Here is a 24,955-nt window from a genome sequence, read left to right on the forward strand (position 1 = left end):
GCCCTTCATGGTCCAAGTGACCCCCACCTTAAGACACTCCAGGTGAGATGAGCAGAGTGCAGCACCTACTCACCCCCTGCCCTGGGCTGCTCCCACCAGACACTAACAGGAATGTGCAGGTCACTGCCACGATCCCAGAGCACAGCCCCCTCCCAGGGCAGCTCACTCCAACAATATGCCTGAAATCAAATGTCACATCTTTTAATTTTCACTCTTGACTTTTCAAATAAATACAGTTTCAGCAGATTCAGTTAGAAGACATGAGTATGATGTTAAAGAAAAACTCAGAGTCCAATATATTAAGCATACTTATTTACTTAATCTATACAGAATTGAGTAGATAAAATTTCAGATTCACATTAGTGAAAAATCTCTACAAAATGTTTTTGAAAAGCAAAACAAAGACTGCCTGTTCATTTATCACTTTTCCTCATGAAAGCAGACATGGGTTGTAAAAATAAAGCAGTGTGTTTAGCACAAACTAGATTTCTGCATCACTTTTTTCACAGTTATTTCCATCTACAGTCCAAAGAGGTAGATTTTCTGCAACACCTGAGAATTGAACTGTAACATAACCAGGTGTAATGAAAGGAAGGACAAAACAATACAGATACAGCCCTAACTTACGTGTGTATGTATACACGTACTTGGGTCTTGAATCACATACAATTTAGCTTTTTGCAGCTTAATCATGGTGAAACTGTCCATCAGGCCCCAGTTTTGACAATTAGACACAGTCACCTCAGGCTACATCAGTTTACATCCAGGTTAAATGGTTTGTAGTAGTGGGAGAAAGGCAGTAATAGAAATTTACTTAAAAACCCTACTGGAGCCCCTTTGGCTGCAAGCCTGGCAGTGCAATAGCCTGCAATATGGCAGATCAGTGACAGTGCTGAGCTTATCCCTAACATCAGTCTGTATTTTTTTTAAAACAACACTTTTTAATCAATGTATAAAACTTTGTTGACTGGTTTCAGGAAGCAAAATACAGTTTGCCTTGGCCAGATAAGTTGCTATGATAAGAGTATGTTGAGGGTAGAAAATAGAGAAAATATCCCCATTCTAAAAGCCTCTCACTTGGGGCATTCAGCTTCATTTACATATTTAGCCAGTGTCAAAGATACTTGTATTGCTGTTGCATACATCTGTCGTGTCTCTAAAAGCCCTTTAATTTATTCTTGCAGCAGGGTCCAAAAACTCATTCTTGCCTCCATGTAAAACAAGCACCACAGAAAGAATTGTTCAGAATACAACATGTCCCAATAATAAATTGTAAAAATAGAAAACTGCATGTCCTACCTTGCCAAGGGTATGATGCACCAAATACAAAGTTTTTCACTTTTCGTCAGGAAAATGACATCACACTTAGTGTTAGCTGAAAACCAGTTCTCACAACACCTGTTTTCTCAAGCTTGATTCTATAAATTAAGTAATTTCAACAGCAAGTCTGAAATATTTCTTTCCAGTTATTCTTATGCCATACAGTTTGCATGATCAACATTTCAAAGCTCTGAATCTAACCTGACTGCTCACTGCTACCTTCTTTTCATTCCTGCATTGTGCTTGGACCACAACACCAAACCCACACAGTCTAGGAGGAGATGGCCAGCTTCCCATTTGCTCTATTTCAGAAATGTAAGTTTTGCACAGTTCCTCTTAGTGGTATGAGCTAAAACACATGTATTAGGCCATACAGAACCTTTCTCTCTGAGACAGCTAAGTTATTTCAACGTACATTACTACAGGAAAAGGACTGGGAGCTCAGTGCAGCCTGAACATTCAAGTAATTTAGCCACTGAACTGCCAAGGGCAATGGGGGTAGGAAGCTCGTTGAGATGTGCTTGACTCAGAAATCCCCTCCCAAGTAAGTGCAAAAAACTTTTAAGTACCAGAAAAGGCTACACATGTTCATATTTCTTAAAATGACAGCAACCAAAACTAGAAAGTAAATGCATGGGAACTAAAGTTAGGGGTAGCATGTGGTTAGATCACATTGCCTTGCCAAAAAATAAGTGTTGGTCCTAGTTCCTTTCCAGAAAAGAAGTCACAATGTGGATATCAAATTTTCTAGGAGAATACAATATGGTTTAAGGTTAACAAGGGGGCTGTGCTTGTGGTATGTTAGTGTGAGAATGTGAAGTACCATCTTTGCCAGATAACCTGCCTGGGAAGGCACTCAGCCAACTGGTGCAGCTTTGAGGCTGAACGAGCAGGAAATTCCACGCTGTTCTTCAGGAGACATATCAATCCTCATGTTCAATCATAACCAGTACAGCCTTAACTAACACCTAAATACGTTGTATACCTGGCTATTAGAGCAAGTCTATATGCCAGACTCCTGTCTTCCACATCTCCAGCAGGAAGTGTCTTATTTTCCAGCTCTTCAGATAATCCAGAAGTTTGCTCAGACATGAATAGACTTCTCTAGTCAGGATAACCATGTGGTGGACACACTGCAGCTAAGAGGGAAGAATGTGACCAAGACCTGGGCAATAGGCTCCACAGCTGCAAAATTCCACTTGGTAGCATCACTGTACATTTTCCCACACATTTATATTTAACATGTTCACAGGTAGGGCAAGTAGTCCAAACTAACCTTTACAACACAGCCCTGAGACATCTGCAAAAAGCTGTACACCCTGTTTCACCAGCTGCAAGTTAATGTATTTCAAAGCTGTTTCTTCATACCACAAAGTACATAAAACCCTTTAAGCATACTTTTAACTATAGTCTGGACCTTTACTTTTTCATTCATATATATGAAAACATATATAGGGGGAAAGTTGAATTTTTTACTGGCCATTAGACATCCTCATGTAGATAAATTTACTGGAAAATTGATAATCTTTAGTATATTGAGTGGCAAATCAATGAACAAAACTAGAGTGCTGTTCTTTAAAACAAAAGAGTGACCTGCTGTCACCATTTTCCCCAAATGATATCAGGTCTGTACACAGTCTTCCATGACAGTGATTTGTGTTGTGGGGAGGAAACGCACATGCATCCTTTTATGGAAAAATATTTTCTTCTAAAAAATGAGGCAGATGTGCAACACAGTTGTGGAAAATTTATAGTTTAAGCTATTTAAAGCTGCTATGCAGCTTCCTGTACCACATAAGTCCAGTAGTTCTAAGAAAATACAGATATGGTAGAAAAAGTAAGAAAATTTTCACCACAAAACCAAATAGTTACCACCAACAGAGAAAGTTATACACAAAATATATCTCTCAATACAGTGTTTACACTTCATTTTAGTCTACAGATTCAGTGCCAGGAACAGGACTTGTTGAGACAGTCTTTTCTGAGCTACTTCCCGCACGTGATTCCGCATCGGGTTGGATTCCTGGTTCCGTGTCAATGGGAATTCCCAGCTCCTCATGGGAATTGAGGGTGCAGGACTGCAACACCTGCACTGCCAGATCCACATCTGCTTCTCTAAGAGAAACCTGCTCCTTGAGCACTTCCACCTTCTCATTCAGCTCGTTCCTTTCCGTCTGAAGGGCCCTGCAGAGCTTCTCCAAACGCTCCAGTTTTATTTGAAAGCCTTTGTATTCTTTATCTCTTACTGTTTTCTGAAGGACAAAGGAAATAAAAACTCTGTGATACAACCATTTTACCCCCTTAAATTAATTAAAAGAATCACCACTATTTAATCCTGAGTATTAAGTCTTAATTAATCCAGCAGGCCAAATTCCAGCTGAACTAGAGCCAATTTGTTCAGAATACTTCACCTAGCCAGGAGCTGGAGTTGCAATGGATGCCTTTCAAAACAAGCAATGGGAAATACATAACCACTTAATGCTAGCTACAAGAAAGGGCTGGGCATCAACCAGGACCCTAATACGAACTCCCATAACACTGTCAACTACAACCCAAATAATGGCAACTGTAGGGAGGAGAAGGGCACAGAAGTAAGAAATCCACAATCCATCTGCAGAATCCAGGCCAGAATGTACCACACTCAGGGCTCTCCTAACTAGCTCCTTATAAGAAGGGAGGGAAAAATAAACAGCACTATAGCAGATCCTACTCAAGCAAGCACGGTTTGCCAAGGCCAGACTTCACATACCTGAACCAGGCCCTGGACAGAGCAGGCACAGCTGCACTGTGCAGCTCCTGCCAGACTGCAAAGTCAGTAATGGCATTTTGTGACCTCAAAAGCAGCAGCAATGCAAGAAAGCAATCAATCTGTTGCATGGGGCTTACTTCCTTCATGTCAGTCTTGTGCATTTCAAACAGATTTCTATCACAGCATTGGCTGAGCTTTGCTCAGCATATTGAAATGCAGTCAATTCCTTCAGCTTGTATGATTTCATACACATCTCATCAATTAAACAGTAAGTAATAACCAGGCTCGGTTTCTTCTTGTGCCATCAGCTTAGATTTACATAGCAGCCTTTCATTTTCCATGCCTGAGGAGGACAATAACTTACATAACATGAAACATAATGCAGACAGTCCAAGAAGAGGCTGCAGTGTATTACTTGCAGTTCTCTAAAACTGAAAAACTGCTGGGAGTTCTCTAGGACTCAAGCTCTAGCTGAACTACACTGCTGCTTAAAAGATGGTTACCTCTTCAGCCATTTGCAGAAGAGCCTTGTTGTTGTTTTCCCATTTTGTACGCCACACAATGGTTTCCTTTTCCAGTTTCTTAATCTTCTTTGTCATCTACAAAAGATAATTAAAAGATTTAATTTTGTGGCTTGTGCTGCAATGTAGGTGGTTTTACATGACTAATTAGACTTCTTCATATTACTTTCCAAGTCCAGTTTGAACAAGTTATTTTGGGAAAGTGTTTCTGCACAGAATCAACCCCACAACTATGGATTCTGCATTCAAAGAAAACAATATTGAGTCTAAAAAGAAACAGACTATCAAGTTTCAAGTACAAGTAATAAAAACCTTCAGGAAAAGAAGTTTTAAAACATAAGCACAGCCAAAGAGAATGAGAACCAATACTTGGTAGAACACTGAAACGACAATTTAGCATTAATTATGTTAAAATACAGAAAAAAATTTACATTTCTCTTCCATAATTCTTATACCCTATCTTATGATCCACATTAAATTGTCAAAATACTCTTTATATTTTCAGATGGCCAATGCTTATAAAATCTAAAATGCAACCCACTAACAGCATGCATTTCTATATTACTTTTTATGAAACTAGGTAATCCTATAAATACCTTCTCCATTTCTTGCCTGAAAGTTGTAAAGAGCTCATTACTTTTTGCCATGGTGGTCTGGAATTCTTCAAACTTATCCATGTAAAGAGAAAGCTATTGGAAAAAAGGCAGGAACATTAATCTGAACAGTGTATACAAATACAAAAATATGTAGGTACGTGGCAAAATGAAACTAGAAATGGTAAAACATTAACTTCCTTATATTTTTTTTAAACTATGCTACAATTTCCATTTGAGGAACACACAGACCTGCTATTCAAATTATACGTGAAGTAGAGTTCTGTGTTTATAGAACAGCAATATATTCTGAAGTAAAAAGAATATTATGTTTAATAAAATGCTGGAAGACACCACAGTTCATCACTACCTCATTTTTATTTCCCCACTGGAAAAAAAATTCTGTGGACATACACAAATATAGGAAATTCAGCACCTGGTTGGTGAAATGAAAACTTAGGAATTACCTACCTTTCCACCGTAACCAGCCAAAGCTAATAACCAAGGCTGGGACAAAATAAACAGGACAGATTTCAGAAAGCAAAATACACATTCACAACCAATGTAATCTGCCCAGTGAACAAAAATCAAAGAAAGTGAATATTGAAAAGAAATTCACAGAACAGTGAATTTACACCTTAAAAAGTCAAGAGCATTAACATTAAATTACAGAAAATTTTCTTGCCCTGCACCACAAGGTAAATCACCAAGAAAAAACTGCAAAATCTGTTTAATAACACAGTTTTAAAAAAAAATATTCCTAATCAGTGTGTGATATAATGTTCTAGGAGTACATTTCAGAATAACTTCTTACTCTCAGTAAAGAGTCGTATGTTCTCTTAATTCTTACACTGGGGTTGCAGGACAACACAATTAAGAGCATAGAAATATTGTGGTTTGCTCTATTAGTAAAGGGAATTTCATAACAGGAATTAGCCTAGCTTGTCAGCAGTACATCATGACTCTTTGCCATTATTGTCACTGAACTTTCTAGTTCATCTTATTCTACAAAAAAATCTGCTGGCCCCAAGAAACCACTAACTATACCCATTGTAACTATTAAAAACAACAAAAGAGGCAGTTAGATTTTAAATAAAGGGTAACCAACTTGGAAAAAAAAATAGAAGACTTAGCATGGTAAAAAACCTATTTGGAAGTATCTGGATATTCCTGTGTTCAAGTCCAATGGAGATGTGTATGATTACATCTAACTACACACATACACACACACTTTAAACCTAACTCTTGGAAAGGATAGAAAAGAATTGGGTACAGTATGTGTGAAAAAAGGGCATGGAATAGCTTTCAAAGACACTGTCATGGTTTAAACCCAGCAGACAACTAGGGCACTACACAGCTGCTCACTCATCCCCACTCCCTACCCCAGTGGGTTGGGGAAGAGAATCAAAACTGTAGGTTGAGGTAAGAACAGTTTAGTAATTGAAAAAAGGTAAAATACAATAATAATAGATTATGATAACAATAATAGAAAAGAAAAAACAAGTGATGCACACCGCAACAGCTCACCACCTACTGCCCAACGCCAGATCCCATTCCCAAGCCCACATCAGCCTGCATGATGTTTTCTGGTCTGGAATACCCCTTTGGACTTTTTGCCAGGGTTACCTGTCCCAGCTGTGCTCCCAGTTTTTTGGGGTTTTTTTGTGTACCTCCTCATTAGCAGAGCATGAGACACAAAATAGCCCTTGACTTAAAGTAATCCCAATTTAGCAACAGCCAAATCATCTGTGTGCTATCAATGTTATAGTGAATCCGAAACACAGAATAGAGACACATTTACTCTATTCCAGCTGAAACCAGGACAGAGACTTCATACAAAACCTCAAATGAAGCAGTAACAGACACACAGTGAAGAGAACAGCTACTGCTTCCCACTGCTCTGTGTTGGCTGGAACTGCCATTTCCCTGTGCCTCGTGCTGAGCTCACGTGCAGTCAATGACTGAAGGTGATCCAAAGCACAAAAACCAGAGACCATTTCTCCTCTCTCAGAGGGGATTTTGCTGTAGCATTTACATTACAACAAGAAAAATAATTTGAAGACAGTAGGGTCTGTGGACAGAGATAGTCAGGTTACTAAATTTGAATAACTACAGGGATAAACAGGACATTGCTTGCTCCCAATCCTCCACAACAAATGGTGATGGAAACAGTAAGAAACAGATTCTAGAATCTGCCTGAGTAAAAACCCTCACACAACTCTTTACAGTCACAAAAGAACAGTATTTTCAGAGAAGTCACACTTTCCTAAACTTTTCTTCTTAAGCTTTCCTACATTCCAGTCTTTGTAGTATTAAAACTATGAATTCAGAAGAGGACTAACTCCAGAAATGCAATGTTGAGCACCTTCCAAGGAACAGTACTATCCAGACGTATTAAACAGCAAGTACAAAACATCAGTTCTTTACAATTTATGTTTCATGCTTCACTAAGGAAGAGTTACCTACTGGAAATTAAATTTAATACTTATTTAAAAAAATACAAAGTACTCTTCACAAGCATCTGAATATTAAGTTTTTTCAGATGTTGCTTTACGCTCACTACAGTCAAAAATCTCTTGGTATTTTCTTTTTGGAACTGCTACTGAAGATCTCTCCATTGAAAAAAGATACCTGCTGCTTCAGCTGAGCTTCCTGTTGCTTCATCTGTTCACATTTGTGTCTGGATTCTGTAGCTTCTTTTAGCAGCTAAAAAACAATGCAAAAAGCCATATAATGAAAAAAAAGTACTCCCAAAAATGGCTTAATTCAATCCATGATTAAAAATGAACAATCATTATCACCACCTAAGGGCTATTCAACCACATTTTCTCACACAGGCTTTATTACTACACTGCATTTTCATATATACAATTTAAAACATGTGATGTCATGCAGAGAATTTTACTGAGACATTTCTCTAACTGGCAACATGAGGCAATATTTCTATTTCTCTAGCAAGTGTGAACTGCTAAATTATGAATAGTTAATTAACAAACTGCATGTAATTTGTAACTGATTTGTAGCCTAATTTATTTTCCACCTTAATTTCTCCAGTCACCATATTATCTTTGCAGACTAATTCAAACCAATTTTACTTCAACTTGACACCATTTTGTAGGTTCATGTTTGAGGAGATTTTCACCAGCTAATGACTCAGAAATTATGTTCAAAAAAACCAGAAGAATCCAACACTAGATGGTCATTTTAAGATTATACAGAAAAAAACAAGGCGCTTTTTTTCTAGAAGTTACAGATTCATAGGAAGAAAACTTCTCAGAAGACTGCAAGTATATTGCTGATTATCAACATACAAATAAAACATCAACAAATTTTGGGGGGCAAACAGTGCACACAAAAAAAGCACTTTATTCTGTATTTGTATATTCTATGCTATATTCTTATAGCATAACACCAGAGGTCACAATTCTTGACTGCAGAAAGTACCTTTGGTGTTTCACAGCATGCTCCCCAGTCTAAGAGAAATTTAAATGATATTTAGTGTATTTGCTGAGAAAATGCAAACAAGTAACTTTACTTGGCTGTTAGCATGTATATCAATAATCTAGACATCATATACAAAATCTTGTGTGTCCTTGTTGAAATCTACCCTAACTTTCAAAAGATGGTCCTCTCAATTTGTTTTATTTGCTTTAAATCAGGAAAAGTCTGGTTTGATGGATTTTATTTCTCTTAACATATAGAGTTCACTTACAAACTCCCGTTCTCGCTGATGTTTTTCCTCTGCTTCTTTAATAAGTTGGGTAGTTTGCTGAAGTTTGGCATCCACAAGTTGCTGCTGCAGTTCCTTATGTTTGAACACTTGATCAATATGCTAAAGGGAAAAAGAAAATCGTAATAGCCAAACATAGTCTGCTGGTCAGTGAAGGCAATGTACTGTTTGGGGAGATGCACATTGTTTAAAAGTTTCATGCAAAAGACAAAGTGGTAAGAGACTGTTTTACATGGTTTTTTTTCCTATTTATCTCCATAAACTGTAATTACCCTTTTTAGTCTTTCATGGACACCAGGTGCCTGTCTCATTAAGTTGGTACAATACCATCAGTCACATCACACCAGACATTTCAAAAATCCTGTTAAAAGCAGTCTATACCCTTGCTTCTGAAGCTGGTTTATCTACCTCCAATCCTTACTGTGTTACCTCTAAAAGCTCAAGTCTTCATCATTACAAAGGCTCAAAATGAACAATGTTTGCAACAACAGTTACTTTAGCTCATGAAATCCCACAAATCACTGCATTTTGCCGTCTTACTTCCATCCATAAAGTAGCACAAAGCAACTTCCTGTCTTTTCTACATACAGTCTCAAGGTAGATACAAATATTCCACAATTATAAAAGGTAGGGAATTACCATACAGAGAGCTTTCTAACTGATCCAGATTAAAAACAAAACAAAAAAACAACCTTCCAGAAACAGTTGAGAAATTATACTCCAAACCTCCTGTGCCAACCAAGAACCAGCCAACTAATCTTAGCTGTAGAACTCCATGCAGCTCAGTTCTTTCTTGGACAAGGAGAATTGGCTGTTTTCCATCACTGTAGCTTAGAGCAGCTAGCTCACAAACTGGTGCCAATTAAAGACAGCTCAGTTAGCCCTAGAGTAGAGACATTTCCATGACACCAGGCCAAATATGTTCTTAAAGCATGATAGCTTATTTCGACTCCGTGCCAACAAGAGCAGCTATGTACACAAAGCTTCCCCCAAAGACCCCAACCTTAATGAAATGGAAGAAATAAGACAGAATAACTCTTATATCCCTTTCCATTATAATTCTGAAGAATATCAACTATTAATACATATTTATGTTGGAAGTAACATTTGGAGGCCATTTAATCCACTCAGACTAGGGTCAACTTCAAAGCCTGATCAGGTTACTCACACCTTGCCCAGCTGAGCTCTGAATATGTCTAAAGTCAGAGGTTTGACAATCTCTGGACAACTTATTTCTATTTGATTACTTTCATTGTGAAAAACTTTCTTCAATGCATCTTGAACTCAGATAATCAAAACCAGTCAGGAAGGGCAGACAGGGAGCCAAACATCTAATAAATTTCTCTCAGAAGTGAAGTAAAAAGAATAATTACAAAAACTATATATAAAATGGCTGTAAGACATGAGGGGTTTTCCTCCCTTTTCAATAATTATCTGATCCTTACAATCAAGGAACTAAGAAAATCCCATTACAAGTGTACTGTAAGCACCTCTTCTCGCAGTGCATACTGTTCAATGAGCTTCTTCAGTTTTTCCCCCAGTTCAATATTTTCCTGACGGAGCTTGGCATTGTGTATATCATGCTGTTCCAGTTGAGCCTGAATTTCATTCAGGGTGATCTGGAAGTGTGCAGTTGCTTCTTTCCGTCTTTCTTCTTCTTCACGCGCTTGTTGCATGTTTTCTTCCTTTTATGGATAAATATTAATGAAATATTTAAATATAAAATATTAAAAGTGTTCAGGTTAAACCATGCATTTTTTGAGTCAGAAACAATGGCAGTAATTCACTTCTGTACAGTTTCATATTCTAGAGTGCTGGAACTAACATAAGCCACAATCATAATACGCCACGCTGACTACCCATGTGAAGCATGTAGAAAAAAGAATCTAGGTGTTGCAAAACTTCTAAAGATTTTTGTTTTTACCACTCCCAACATTACTCAAAGGCTGGTACATTAAGATGCTAAGTACCTTTGCATGTGTCAGCATTATCCAGATGTAAAAACCAGCACTGATACTATAATGCAATTTTCTACAGCAATCACAGATTCTTATCTTATCTTGGCTCTCTTCCATTTCACTCCCATCGATTATATTCTGACAGAATTAAGCTTTTTGGTTACTCTGCCAATTCATGTTGCTATTATTTTACTTGTGCAATTTTTCCCAGCAGTTATCAGCACTGCTCCCAGAAACAAATATGAGAAGATCAAATACTGCAAGTAATAAGAATTGGTTTGGGGGTGAAAGGAACATCAGCAAGTTAACTATCGCTGTATTCCTTACCTTAAAATCAGCTACACTTACACTACATGCCACTCACCTACACATACAGGTAATGGACAAAGTGACAGGGAAAAAAGCAGCAGTCCTGATTTTAAGCAGTGATATATAAGATTTCCATCACCAGCATTATATAAATATATAATTTATATAAATAAACTAACCTTCAAAGTTTTGTTATGACGCTGAAGCTCCCGACAGAGAGATTCCAGTTTGCTACGTGCCAAAATGGCCTTGCTATGCTCACTCTGCAAGTGGACTTTCTCCTTCACAACTTGTGCTTGCTTCTTCTGCAAGATCTTCATCTGCTTTTGAACATTTCGGCTCTCCTCCAACTGTAGTTAGAGAGTAAATTTGTTAATAAACATAGGTGAAACCATCTCTATGCATCTAGATGAGCACACTGAAGAAACTTTTGAACATTTTGGATGAAAACAAGGAAATAAAATTTCATTAAAACCTCAAGTTGATCTTAAAGAGAAACTGCCATCATCCATCCAGACAATTCTAATGTGTAAGGACAGAAAATGAAAATTTACAAATTCCATTTGCCAATTAACATTTGCCTTTGAGGAATAGGCAGCATGTCCCTGTTATTGAGCTATCAGCCTACTTTCATCTGCAGGGTTAAGAACAGCCCTCTGAAAGGAAGATGTAGCAGATACAATTGAAAGCCAACTGAGACTGGCTTTTTAACAAGTCACAACTTTCCCCACTCTTATCCTGAAAGCACACACAACTGTTTATCCAACAGGTCTTGTTTTTGCTATCAAAAAGAAAAACCACAGAACTGTGTAGAGCTCCTTGTCAGCAGGAGTTCCTACCAAGGGAAGCAGTAATTGATACAAGTTTGTAGAATTCTGCAGTATTTCAGAAAAGAACAGACAAAACTAGCAGCCCTGACAAATCAAGTCAGTTACTATTACAACTACATAGTCCATACTTTAAGAGCTCTGCAGTCTCAATCCTTTGAAGCAATTTTTTTTTCAATTTCCTTTAGGCTGTTTACACAGGTAAACTCTATACATATTTAAAAATCTATTCTATGAATATCCAGTGAAGAGAATCTTCTTGCATTAATATCTCAGAGAGATAGTCCATTATATCTGATTTTTGGGCTCCCTGAGAAAACATATAATTTAGAGGCTGTTTCTTTGCAAAGAAGGCTACAATGTTAAGTGTTACACTGCTCCTTATTAGATAGTGCCTCAGCCTTGGGACACCACAGGAAAAGAGGGTTGGCAATGAGGAACATCACCATGACAGAAGAATAATACAACTCTGGTTTTCTGAAAGAGCTCAAAATAATGCTGAAGCACAAAAGAAAGAATAAAGTTAAGGACCTCCATGACAACAGTAAATTAAATGTGTATTTAATGTAGTTCAGGGAAATGGAATGTTAAGGGCGTATTTTCACATCTAAATACAAAAAGCCCTTTTCTTGCATGGCCAGAAAACACTACTTCAAGTGGTTGTGCTGTCTACACACCTATGAAACTTCAGCCCTGTAAAAGTGTGAGATGTATCACCAAGGATGCAAACCTTCCTGCATCACAGGCTGATCTCCTGATAGATTCCAAATTATGGAAAAAAAATTGTGGAAGATCTTTTGCCAGGAGAGAGGCATTCCTACCTTCATTGTACAGTCCTTTTCATGAGACACCACTGAAAAACCTGACAGTGAGCTTTAAAGATGATGAATCTTTAAAAAAAGAAAAAAAGCATTGTAGGTGCACTGTCATAAACGGTTCAAACCTCTGCTGGCATTAAAGCTGATATCTATGCCAGTGGTTCTCCATCACTATCATGAAGAAAAGAATGCATCTTAAAAGGAACACAATCAAATCCAACCTAAACATTCTAACTGGAACAGAGGCATCTCTCAAACTCATTTACCTGAAACAAAGCTATTCTTACACCCAGACAAGCCCTCACCCAGCTCCTCAGCCATTCTGAGCACAATGAGGAAAGCAGGTGGTTTTCTAGGATGGCAACTGTGAATGCTTACTCTGCCTACAGTCTATTGATCACTTCCTTGGAGGGCAAAAACCTTAAAGAGGACACATCTCATCTGACTACCAAGCTTCTTGAAGGAGATTACAATTTATTTGGTCCAGCTGCTCCCTAATTGTTGAGATCTTTCCAGTAATAACAAAACTCAAACTGAAATAGGGCAGACTCTTTTCTTTCTCTAGAACTGAGGGATTCAAACTGGCCTAGCTCCTCATGCAGGTCCTCATCACCACTGTGAGGTGACACGGGAGCTGCTTGCTTAAATAGAAAAGGCATCACATGCACCAGCAATTGCTCATAAGGAACAACTAACCTACTGCATTTTTTCTCTCACAATATCAAAGCTCATTTTTAGGTGAGTTCCCAATCCTTGAGTTACAATTCAGAACTAATTTTGTTTCTCATTTAAATGCAAGTGACTTCTTAGAGAAACTGTTGGTTTTAAAGGAAATGCACTCACATGAACCAAGAGCATGTGAGAGAGAGCAAGGAAAACAAAACAAAAATGTAACAGACCTCCATGGAGAACTCAGGATTTCCATAACAGAACTAATCTAAGTCTCCTCTTAAGTAATCAGTATTGCCTCTGTGAGTAAAAAGACCACCTGCTAGATCATCTTCAAAGTTTTGGAGACAGTATGAATCTCAAAGGAAAAAAAATTATTTCAGAAGAGTAATGCCATGTTGTGCAGCCATTATGTCATTTTCAGAAATACCTGCATATGATACACTTGACAGCTACAGAGAGAAAACTTAGGCTTTTGTAATCTCTTTAGTTTGCATTCATTTTATAACTACAAATACGGTGGGAAAACATATACACACAAGATTTCCAGTCTTTCCATTCCTGTCTAAAGAAAAATGAGTCAAGCGTTGTTATCTCTAGAAACATTATGAAAAGTAAACTTATGAACCCTCTCCAATTTTGTGATCAATTGTTTTAGAGAATGAATTACCAACTTGAGGTGGGAATGCACTTTATGAACTGCTTCTTTTTGGTTTGTTACTGAAGAAATGCAACCCTTTCTTTCTGTTCCTTCACATCATCAGAAAGCACAAAGTAAAATTAAACCTAGATCTTTCCAACATCCTACATTTCCCAAAAATCACTGAAGAGTTAAATATAACTGAACATTCTCCCTCCCCCTCAAAACTCTGTATGATAGTATGTTCTTTCCCTTTATCCTAAAATGATAAAACACTAGCACAAAAGCATTATAAATTACTCCCAAAATAACTCAACTTTTCTGTTAATCCTAGTATTATGCTTCAACACCAAGTTATCAAAACCTGGTTTTGCTTTGGATTTGGGCAGTCATGTAGAAGTGAAATGACTACAAGAAAGTTTGGCTGAAGCAATACTCAGTCAGCCTGAGTGTCCTTTTTACCAACACTGTAAAATACTCAAAATCATTAACTGTCCTTCATTAGTTGTTCTTGCACTCTATAGTTAATATTAACACATTAATAACTTCTGTTATCTTTACAAATGACTTACCAGATCAGCATACTTCTTGCACAAAGCTGCCAGCTTTTCTTCTGGGGTAGAAAGCGTGTTCAAGGCTTGCATTAATAATAACACTTCTTTTCCTGTGAAACGGATGATAGACAATGTTACTGAGGAAGAAAAACCATATACCAGAAAAGCAGCCTGTCCTTAGAAGTAAAATATAGATCCATGAGAAATTAGCCCGATTTAAGTTGTTCCCTGGTTTGACAGCTGCATAATCCTAACAGATGACAAATGGGAAGTCATCACAAGATGTCATGAGCAAGAATAAATCCATCTTGCCCTATTTGCCTTGCCATTCAACAACAAGGATAGCAAAAATTATTTTAATATATTAACACAAAAATATTTTTGTTTTAGAATTGCACAGATAATAAAAAAACTGAAAAAATGCCATCTAGAAGGTTAAGTATTGGCACATACATTCTTAATAAGCATTTAGAATTTAATTATCAGCCGTGTTTGGCAGCACTGAACACTGCCATCCCAGATTTAAACCAGAAAGTTAAAAAAGTTGATTAGCAATTACCACATTATTATTAAAGTTCATGTAAAAATAGCACTGCCAGCTGAAGGAGTCTTACATATGCATTAAGAACTGTCTTTCCCAAGAAGAAGTGCACACACAGTTTCTCAAAATATCCTGTTACGGGTGACAAGTTTTTGGCTACAGAGTAAATTTGAGACAAGGAGCAAATCCATAGCTATTTTACAGAAATATTATAAATATTTTATAAATATTTTCTAAAAATATTATATTAAAAATCAGAACGCCAAAGAGAACACACCCAATGTTTTCTCTTTGTGTTTTTCACTCTCTGGATCTTGCTGGCCATCAGGTGGGTCAGTACGGGCTTCCTCTCTCCCAGGAGTCTCCTCCCGGCACTCTTGGGAGCAGCCCGTGGGCCCCAGGTGCTTTCTGCTCTTTGGGATGTACTCGGCTTCTTCCAAGGTGCCAGTGCTCTCCAGGCTGTAGCAATTGGACTGGGGATACTGCAAGGCTGCATCAGACAGCTCAGTGCACTTGCTCTTCACCAGCTGATCCTGGTTATCCATCCCCATCTCCCCAGATCCAGCTTCTTCCATGGCACCACCAACCTTCAGAACGGAAAGAAGGAAGTGGATGTGAACAGTTAAGCAAATGTGTTTAAAATGACAACTTCCACCCTTCTTTTCCATGGACAAATAAGGGTAAAATGCAAAAAAGAAACCCTCATAAGAAGTCTAATGAATACATAAATAAATTGTTTCAATGGCACAGAGAAAGAGCTTGAACTACTTCAATCACAATGCCAAATACAACTGTCAGCTCTTAACTGGAGAAGACTGGTTGCTACAACAAGAATGAGAAACAGGACCAGGAGCACTTCTGAAGTGGTAAAATTCAATGAAATGAAATTCACATCAATGAAATTATCCAAAAAAGTGAATACTAACTGACTTCAGGCCTGGACTCCTACTGCCTATGATTTTTAAGAATATATTCTTAAATATATATGAATATATGCTCAATATAAGAATATAAGAATATATGCTCAATTAAACAGAACTTTCTCTAAAGATTTCCTAAAATGCTAAATGTTTAATCACTTAACCAAAAAGTTAACCACCACCAGTTGTTTTATAACACTGCTGTGACACTCCTATTTTAGAGCAGTTCTCTATATAATACTGTGTAGTTTATTAAGCACCTCCAGACTTCTCTCTCGATCACCTGAACAACATTCTCAATTTCTAGAAACATTTCAGGCTGATGAGAATTGCAAGGATGTTTGATTGGGCGTGTTTTTGTTTTGTTCATTTGGTTACATGGCAGGGGCTGGGACTTAGGACAATACTTGAAAGTTGCATGGTTTTTTCTGTCCATTTGCAATCCCAATATACAACATACATGGACAGTTAAAAGCACGATGAGCAGAGCTGAACTCACTGCCAAAGTAAAATTCATGTTGATTTATTTTCAGTGGACTGAATGTAAATTTCCTTAAAATCACAAGGAATTGTTAAAACAGAGCTTGTTTATACACAGTTATGCTGTTAAAGCACAAATTAATATCAGATTACCTTGCATTTTCTTAATAAAAATGTGTTAATTCTTAAAGCCAGGGGTTTGCACTGGGTTTTATATTCTGCACAGGACTGTTTCCCTCTTCAAAAGGAATTAGCCAACATCAAAGGAATGCAGCCAACACTCATAATATATTGTGAGATGTATTTCAACTCCAAATTTGTTCAGCATGCTTGAAAAGGTTATTTAAAAATCATTAAACAAATACATCTTTTTTTTGAAATATTCATGCATAACAGCTTTGTTGTTCGCTATTCTTAAAGCAAGTCCCTTTCTTTAGACCTTATCTCAAGGTAGATTCATTCTTGAGGAGATGGACTTCACACAGCGTCTTTCTCAAAGGACAATAAGCTTTTTAACTGCAAATAATCTCTACAGACATTAAGAAGCAACTTTTGACTTTCCAAGGAAGATTCACTTTACAAGTGTGGAAATGATGCACATGCTTTATGAACAAACATAAATGCACTGCAGTTTTATTCTCTAACCACGGCAGACAACGTACTGATAAATGCCTACAAAGGTCATGCAGTAATTGAACTGCTGGAACAAATAACCAATAACAACATTTTACACCTCTAAAAAGTCATCTGTCATCTGTAAAATGCCAATTTTTTTCCCCTTGGCTTGTCCTAAACTGTGGGTCTTCCAAGAAAGGCTTACTCCTCTAGGGTCAGTCAAATAAACATAAAAGAACAAGAAATGCGAAAACACAAGAATGTGAAAACAACACAGCTCTCTTCACCTCTCTGTGTGTACCAATGGCTGAAGCCATGGCACAGATGTTGTAAAACCCAGGATTCATACAGAAGCTGAGACACTGTGTCACATTAAGCTGACAAGACAAGAAAGGTCAGATTCTTCTAACACAACATGATACTAAGAGTACCTGCAGTACCAACAGAACAGCTGAAACTTGCAGGGTTTTTATTTGCATAGAACGTGAAATTCTGATTCAGATACTTGTACCCAAGTAGTCTTGCAAAACATACAGAAAGTTTGCTTTAAACTTAAAGTTTCGGGCTTGGCACCCAAAAGCATTAAGCATTTCCAGACTGATATCCATAAAGAGACTTTGGAGGTTTTTTTTTGAATGCAGAGCACAAAATTGCCAGCAGCTCCAACAGAAGGTGAGAAGGCCTGCCTGGCTGCAGTCACATACTGAACAGCAGCAATGCCCAAGCTCCTCTGGTCTAGCACTAACGTTTGTGCAACTTGTTCTAACACAGTTTACAGCCAAATCAGCTCCTCAGCCCAGTTCACTGCACAGCAATAGGCAATCCTGCCAACAGAAGTGGAAGCAGGATGACTGGAAAGAAGCCAAAGCACGAGAGCCTCTAAAAAATACAAGCCAATGTAACTGCAGTCAGAGCACAAGAACTAAACACACAATACCTTATTCTCACCACAGGTACACACTTAACTCTGGCTACTGAAGGACTGGGACATCAACAAGACCACATTTGTGTGTGTTTGCTTCAAACCTAGTCAAATGAAAAAAATTTGCTGTTTTCTATCTGAGAAAATTCTGTTGTTTCCAGTGGAAAAAAGAACAACTACTAGCAGGGGCATACATGTGACCAGTAAGTCATGAAATGCCCATCTCTTTTTCTGAGGAAACCATCATAGTAAGCTACACATCAATTCAGAGCAGGCAATTAACATGCATATTCTAAAGCATCTGGAAGTTTCAGGAAGTGAACACCACCACCTCATTAATTCAGCAGAGCTTTTTGTTGAAGTCAAATTAGGTGTCAGTTCAATTTTTTACTGACAATAATAATTTCTAAACTCTGAGTATTTTCTATTCTTTGTCAAAAAAGCCACAAGGAATTTCAGACTCACTCTCCAAAGTCTAACAGAAAAGGCAGAAATAACCTATCAGAATAATGAATTGAAGAAAAAGGTTTGTGTACAAGTGTCCTGTATGTCTCCAACACATTTGAAAATTATAAAGATGGTGAATATATACAGAACTTGTCAACCTTCTTTTGGTTTTCCAAACATGAACATGGAACAAATCCAAGATTACTGATAAGCAAACAAGCTCCCTGCAAAACCAAAGCTCAGTGTAGCATTAGAGAGGCTTTGTAAAAATATCCAGTTTTCTTATCTTAAATACAATTACAAATTGTTGACCACAGACTAGAACATTGTACTCAAAAAAGTGGTTCTACCAGCAGCTACAACAATCTGACAGCACACACACCAAAAAAAACCCCAAACAAAAACCCCTTCCTTCTAAGTTAAAACTCAATCTATCTATGAAGTTGTAGCCTGTAAGTTTAAGCAAATCTGACAGTAGTGGCACAACTAAATACTAAAATTCTAACTTATTTAACCTAAATTAGAAAGTGTTCTCATTTTAAAAAACAGAAATCCGCTATTGCCTGACAGGAGCCATGAACACAAATATCTAGATGATTTCCTGATTATGACTAACAAAGAATTTTCTCCATTAGCTGTAACTTTAGATGTTAAAACCATTAGCCAGAAGTCTTAACAGCCTTCTTACACTCAATGCTATTCTTAAAACACTTTAATTGCAGGTGGTTTCAGATTGGTTTGTATCATGCTTCAAGCTGGAGTATAGGAATAAGAAACAGCACTTGGAGAATGTTAAGTACTAACCCATATTAATTACTTAACTTGCTCCCTTCCTTACTGAGGCCATGGTAAGAACGACCCTAACTCTTACCTCTCATCTTTTCAAATGTGTGCTCATCAGATGAGTGAACTTCTCAGCTTAACATTCCAGCCAGAACAAGCACTTCCCACAGCACATTGTATAATAGTGCTGATTCAGTACTGACTGAATAAAACCAAAACAAAACTACCCCAGCAAAGACCTTCTACTGAAATCACAATTACCTTTTCTAACTGCTACCTTCCCCTCTCAGCTTCCAGCCATCTTCAACCACAGGAGGCTCATGATCTGACAACCCAGAGTCAGACTATTATATGCCTAGAAAGATTTACAGAGAGGCAAAAAGAGGATGTTGCAAGGTAACAGGCAAATTCATAAGATATCACAAATTTATCAAAACTCTAAGATATGTGCAACCTACCTAGCTGTGAAACCAGCTATTACAAGATGCTGACATTTCTGAATAAGCATGTCATCTTCAAGCTACTTAAGAGTTACAGGACAAACCACCTGAAGATGACTGTAGGAAAATTACTGGCAACACTGTTCCTGCTCACCCCACTTTTCAGTCAGTCTTCTGCTCTGCTCCTTCAACCTCGATCAAAAAAGATGCACATCAAGAAAACTCTACCTTATTTTATACCTAAAAGATCAGCAGACAAGACACATACCCCATATGTGAAAATTGCTATGATCACAAGAGCCTAAGCCAGCTCTTCTTCAAACAGTTTAGCTTCAGGAACACACACTGCACATAAGGACAGAACAGACACTTGTCCTACAGAACTTGTCCTACCACCATGCCAAAACGTATCACAAACCCACTTATTTTTTTTGTTCCACACCTACACAAGTCTACAGCACACTATGCTACACGTTATGCCAAAATATACTGTGCTTACTATCAGTACCATGCTTACCTGTATTCCATACTCCTCTGCATACACATACACAATCTTTCCCTAAACCACCTGAAAATACTTCTCTGTACCTTTTAATTAGTAGCTGCACTATGATCGATTTTATCCTGAATGTTAGCTAATTATCCTAAGAAACATAAGCACTAGCATTAATCTATGAAAACAACTCCTACAAACCCCACAGTAGCAGTTGGACTGTGCTGTGAAAAGACTCTTCCACCCTTAGTCTGTGGAATAGCTAATACTTCAGGAAATATCCAGGAAACTTTGGAACAAGCACATGTACATAAAACAGATTTTCACAACTGTGATGACAACCTAACTATATAAGTAAATATATAATCAGTTCCTCAACATCAGACTCCAAAAGAGATAATCTGAATAACACTGTTCAGCTGAGTACATTTCCAAACTTGCTTCACATGCCACTCATCATAAAAGCCTTATACCCCTTATCCTGACCGACTGCAGTAAAAAAAAATTGCAGCAAAAAAGGTAAGTTGTATTTATCACAAATGTGTCTGGTTCATAACAAATATTAAGCTTCCTGCATCCCAGCAATTTACTTTTTCCTGCTAACATAGAAAAGCTTATTTTGAAAACATGTATGTGATACACTTTTCCTCAAATCGATTTTTAAACAGTTATGTTAAATAAAGAATAATTTTATTTACAACTTCTGCATGAAAACCACCATTTTAGGATGTCACAAAATTTGGGTTTGCATTTTATAGCAGGTGCATCTTGATCCACTGGTCTAGACACAATTATTGAGATGCTTCTGACCACAAGACTAGCTTATTGAGGCTATTTCTCCATGCAATTCTTCTCTATACTGTGCTCACTGACCTCAATGATCACACAGTCTAATTACACCTTTCCCAAACCTAATGGCCTCTGAGGTGGCTTCCCCACTGAACAAGGATCTCAGCTGTGAGATCTGAAAGTCATTTCAAACAAACACTTCATCACATTCTGTCATTACATTAAAAACTATGTTCTGTGCAGTCATTTATCTACTTTCAAAACACTGGACAGAGGAGCCAGCAGCATTGCTCATCACTAATTTCAAAGCACTGCAAGGTTAGAAGTTCCAACACAGCAGGATGACTATTAAGAAACACCTACTTCCTAAATTTGTATTTTACCTTCACAAAACTCAAGACAGACTCTTTGTTAGCAGAATTCCACCCTTAGGTTTCCTGGCCTTATAATTCAAGGCCTGGTCTCCCATATTGGTTCAGAAACATTCTCACATGATCCCTGCTTATAGCCCTCACTTCTTCCTCTTACCCTTAACCACACTGGGTTTTTTTGCTCTTTCAGTGACCTCATGACACAGATGATAAGCCTGTTTTTAAGAAAGCTTTTTAATTTACCTCAAACACAAACAGGAAAAAACCCAACCATCTCTTCCCTCACTTAGCTGAAGACACTAAAACAGTGGTGGTGCATCTCTGACAGCCCCACCCCAGGCCACAGTACGATCCCAAGGCCTTGGCCATGACAAACAGCACCCAGGAAAAAAGCTCATCCAGAGCTTATCAGAAACACTGTCTGCTCCCACGAAATAGTGATGTCTAACAAGCTCATGGCTTTTAGCAAATATCCTTGAAAACCTTTTTTTTTACATCAACAACAACCCAAGTGGAACAATATTCTTGTTACAAGGCTTTCTAGGGAAGTTATCAACCCAAATTTGAAGCAGGATGAAAACTTATGACTAAAGCTCTCTCTTGAGACCCTGCAAACAGTGCTCTAAGTGAGATCCCTTGAGCTCCCCTGGACTGTGGCAGGCTGTGGCCAGCATTCCCCCTGGGGGGCAGCTCTCAGACCCAGCAAACTCCCACGTTTGCCATTCTTGGAGGACAATTGCCAACTGCTGGTGATGGAGCCTGGGCTGATAGCACTCCTCAAGGCTCAGCTCTTTGTCCCTTGAGAACACAGAAAGGCATCAACTGTGAGTACTTCTCTGGATCTGAGGGGAATTTTTCACAGATAGACACCTGCTACACACTCTTCAAGTCTGTGTCTGTGCAGTGTAAATATATATTTGTAAATATATTTGCTATAGCAAATGTACTGTGAATCTCTGAGATTCTTAAGTGCTTCACATTTGTGAGTGAGTGAGGTCTGGGACTTACTGTTGTACTGATAGTAAATTCTAGAGAATATTTTGTTAAATTGGTTAACTGGAGGCATTGATTAATTGCTGTTAAGTTCAAGTGCTTTTGTGCCTAAACTATCAGCCAAGCCTGGGGCTAGGTTTGACAGGGGGAATTCACTCTGAACCGTGTGACTCAACAGAAGGGTCCCCTTATTTCTTTTCATCCTTACCCATTTCCCATCCCCGGCCTCCATGACGATCATTTTGGCTGGTTTTAGTTTTAGATCAACTGATTTTATTGAATTTTTTTCACTGCATACTTAAACCACAGAGTAAGTAGCAGAGTGAACCTCACCAAGCAACTCTGACATGCTTTTGCTTTTATATAAAATCTACCTTTGCCAGAGATTCTTAAAACAACCTAAAAAATTAATGACAAACACCTCCTATAATTCTAGCAAAAAATTCACTGCAGGAACTCAAAGCTTACATGGACGCTTTCAGGGCATTTACCCACAGGACAAAGTGCTGCACATCCAACAAGACCTTTTTTAATATAAACATCTGAGACAGGTGCTAATTAAGAAAACATTTAATATAGTGTGAATCACTTCCACCAATGAGGCTTCACTTCCTCTTTACTATAAAGTTAATAGTTTTGTAGTCACCCACAGTATGATTCTGGAAAAAGCAGGGTAGACAAGTTCTGAATTCCCAATGCAAACAGGTCACAAGGAACCTAAAAATAATATCAAGGCAGGGGGAGGGAAATCTACAAGAGAATGTAGAATTTGCTTAACATTGCCTGCCATATTTCACCTCTTTAAAATAATTACATTCCTTTCCACTGTATTTGAAATAATATGGAACACAGGGGTTTTTTTAACATGATCATCATCTGCTTTCATAATAGACACCGAAGTTACTTACAAGTTACTTCTTAGTAAAGAACTAAAAAAACCACACTGCAGAGGACGATGCTTTTCAGTGAAGAAAACTAGCTCCATCGCTTCCTAGACCTTTTTAACAGCAAAAATAAACCACCACTAAGAAGTTACTATTTCTGAGATGTTATCCTTTGTACCACGGAAAAAAGTTACCACTAAAAAGCCACTTGAATTTATGTAAGAGCACAGGATGAGATACTTCAGCAGCACACGAGATTAGCAAGGCAGTTCTGTCACATTAAACACCGAGCCGGTGATATTACACACAGCAGCTGAATTACAGCATATTTTAAGTCTTTGCCGTTGGGTGACCAGGCACAGGTATTTTAAGCTTTTCCCTACACGGATCTGCAACCAGGAATTATTGTAAAAGCACCGGGAACAGCCCTACTTTCTGTGTGGTTTCGGCAGAAAACAAAAAAAGAAATAAAATGGCCTTTTGGGTTTTTTTACTATTTCGGAGGTTAAGAAAACGCTCCCGCCACCCCCGCGGGCAGAGCCGCCGGCCGCGCACCCCGGCCGAGCCGAGGGGGTTTGGGGGGGCAGCGGCGGCCGGGACCCCGGGGGGCGGGGGGGGGGTGTGTTGGGTGTTAGCGGCGGGACCCCGGGGGGGCGGCACCCCTTCCCCCCCCGGCCCGCAGCTCCCGCCCCCCGCACCGGGCCCGCCACGTGCTGCCGCCCCCGGCGGCCCGCGCTCGGCAGGGACCGCCCCGCGACTACCGGGCAGCGCCGAGGGGCCGCTCCCGACCCCGCAGGGCGAGCGCGGCTACCCGGGGGCCACGCCGAAACCTCACGGCTGCGGGTGCCTCGGCGCGTCCGGCCTCGGGGGCAGCCCGAGATTCAGGCTCCGAGGAGCGGCGGAGGCGGCGCGGGCACTGCCCGCCCCTGCCCCGTGCTCCCGGGCCGGGCGGCCGCGTGGGGACGGGGCAGGAGGGGAACGCGCGCCGCGAGCCGGCGAGGCGGGGAAGGTGGAGCTCCCTCCCGCCGGGCCCGACCGGGCCGCCGCCGCCTCACCTCGGGGCTGCCGCTCGGGGCCGCCGCCGCCGCCTCGTCTCCGCCGCCGCTGAGGCTCGAGCTCCGCCGGGTCGGTCCCGCCGCGCCGCCGCCCCCGCGCGTCGCCATGATGTGACGGCAGCATCCAAACAAGTGCCGAGCGCGGGGCACCGGAAGTGCTCCCCGGGGGCCCGCCTCCCTCCCGGCCGCAGCCAATCGCCGCGCAGCTCTACGGCTCACGTGGAGGGCTCGCGCCCTCCCTGCCGCGGGGTATGCCGGGAGTTGTAGTCCGTCCGTCGAGGCGCGAGGACGCGGCATGGCCCTGGGCGGACAGCGTCAGTGGCGGCCGGTCCCTTCCCTGGCCGCCCTGCATCCCGCCTCCCTCCTTTCTGTTCCTGCCTCGGTCACGGCTTTGAAGTCGGGGCCAACTCAGCAGCGTGTCCATGACGGGGCAGCGGGCGGGGCGGCCAGGATCAGCAGAATCAAAGAATGCGTCAGGTTGGAGGGGATCACAGCGGGGCACCTGGTCCAACCTGCCCGAGCAGGGCATCCCAG

At 39.6% G+C, this 24,955-nt stretch overlaps 1 protein-coding gene across 1 annotated transcript; it reads right to left on the minus strand.

Annotated features, from left to right (window-relative positions):
• Positions 1-297: 297 nt before the first annotated feature.
• Positions 298-24,733, minus strand: TXLNG (taxilin gamma). Its single transcript, XM_071430475.1, has 10 exons — positions 24,422-24,733; positions 15,507-15,816; positions 14,707-14,798; positions 11,360-11,530; positions 10,404-10,598; positions 8,896-9,015; positions 7,815-7,889; positions 5,187-5,279; positions 4,573-4,668; positions 298-3,572 (listed from the first exon to the last, which is right to left on the minus strand). Exons 1-10 carry the CDS (start codon positions 24,716-24,718, stop codon positions 3,252-3,254), a joined length of 1,770 nt encoding a protein of 589 aa, XP_071286576.1. The 5' UTR covers positions 24,719-24,733; the 3' UTR covers positions 298-3,251.
• Between the last annotated feature and the right edge of the window lie 222 nt (positions 24,734-24,955).

The sequence above is a fragment of the Agelaius tricolor genome, unplaced genomic scaffold, assembly GCF_023055355.1.
Source record: "Agelaius tricolor isolate 1412-34295 unplaced genomic scaffold, bAgeTri1.0.p SCAF_7, whole genome shotgun sequence".
NCBI classification, from domain to species: Eukaryota; Metazoa; Chordata; class Aves; order Passeriformes; family Icteridae; genus Agelaius; species Agelaius tricolor.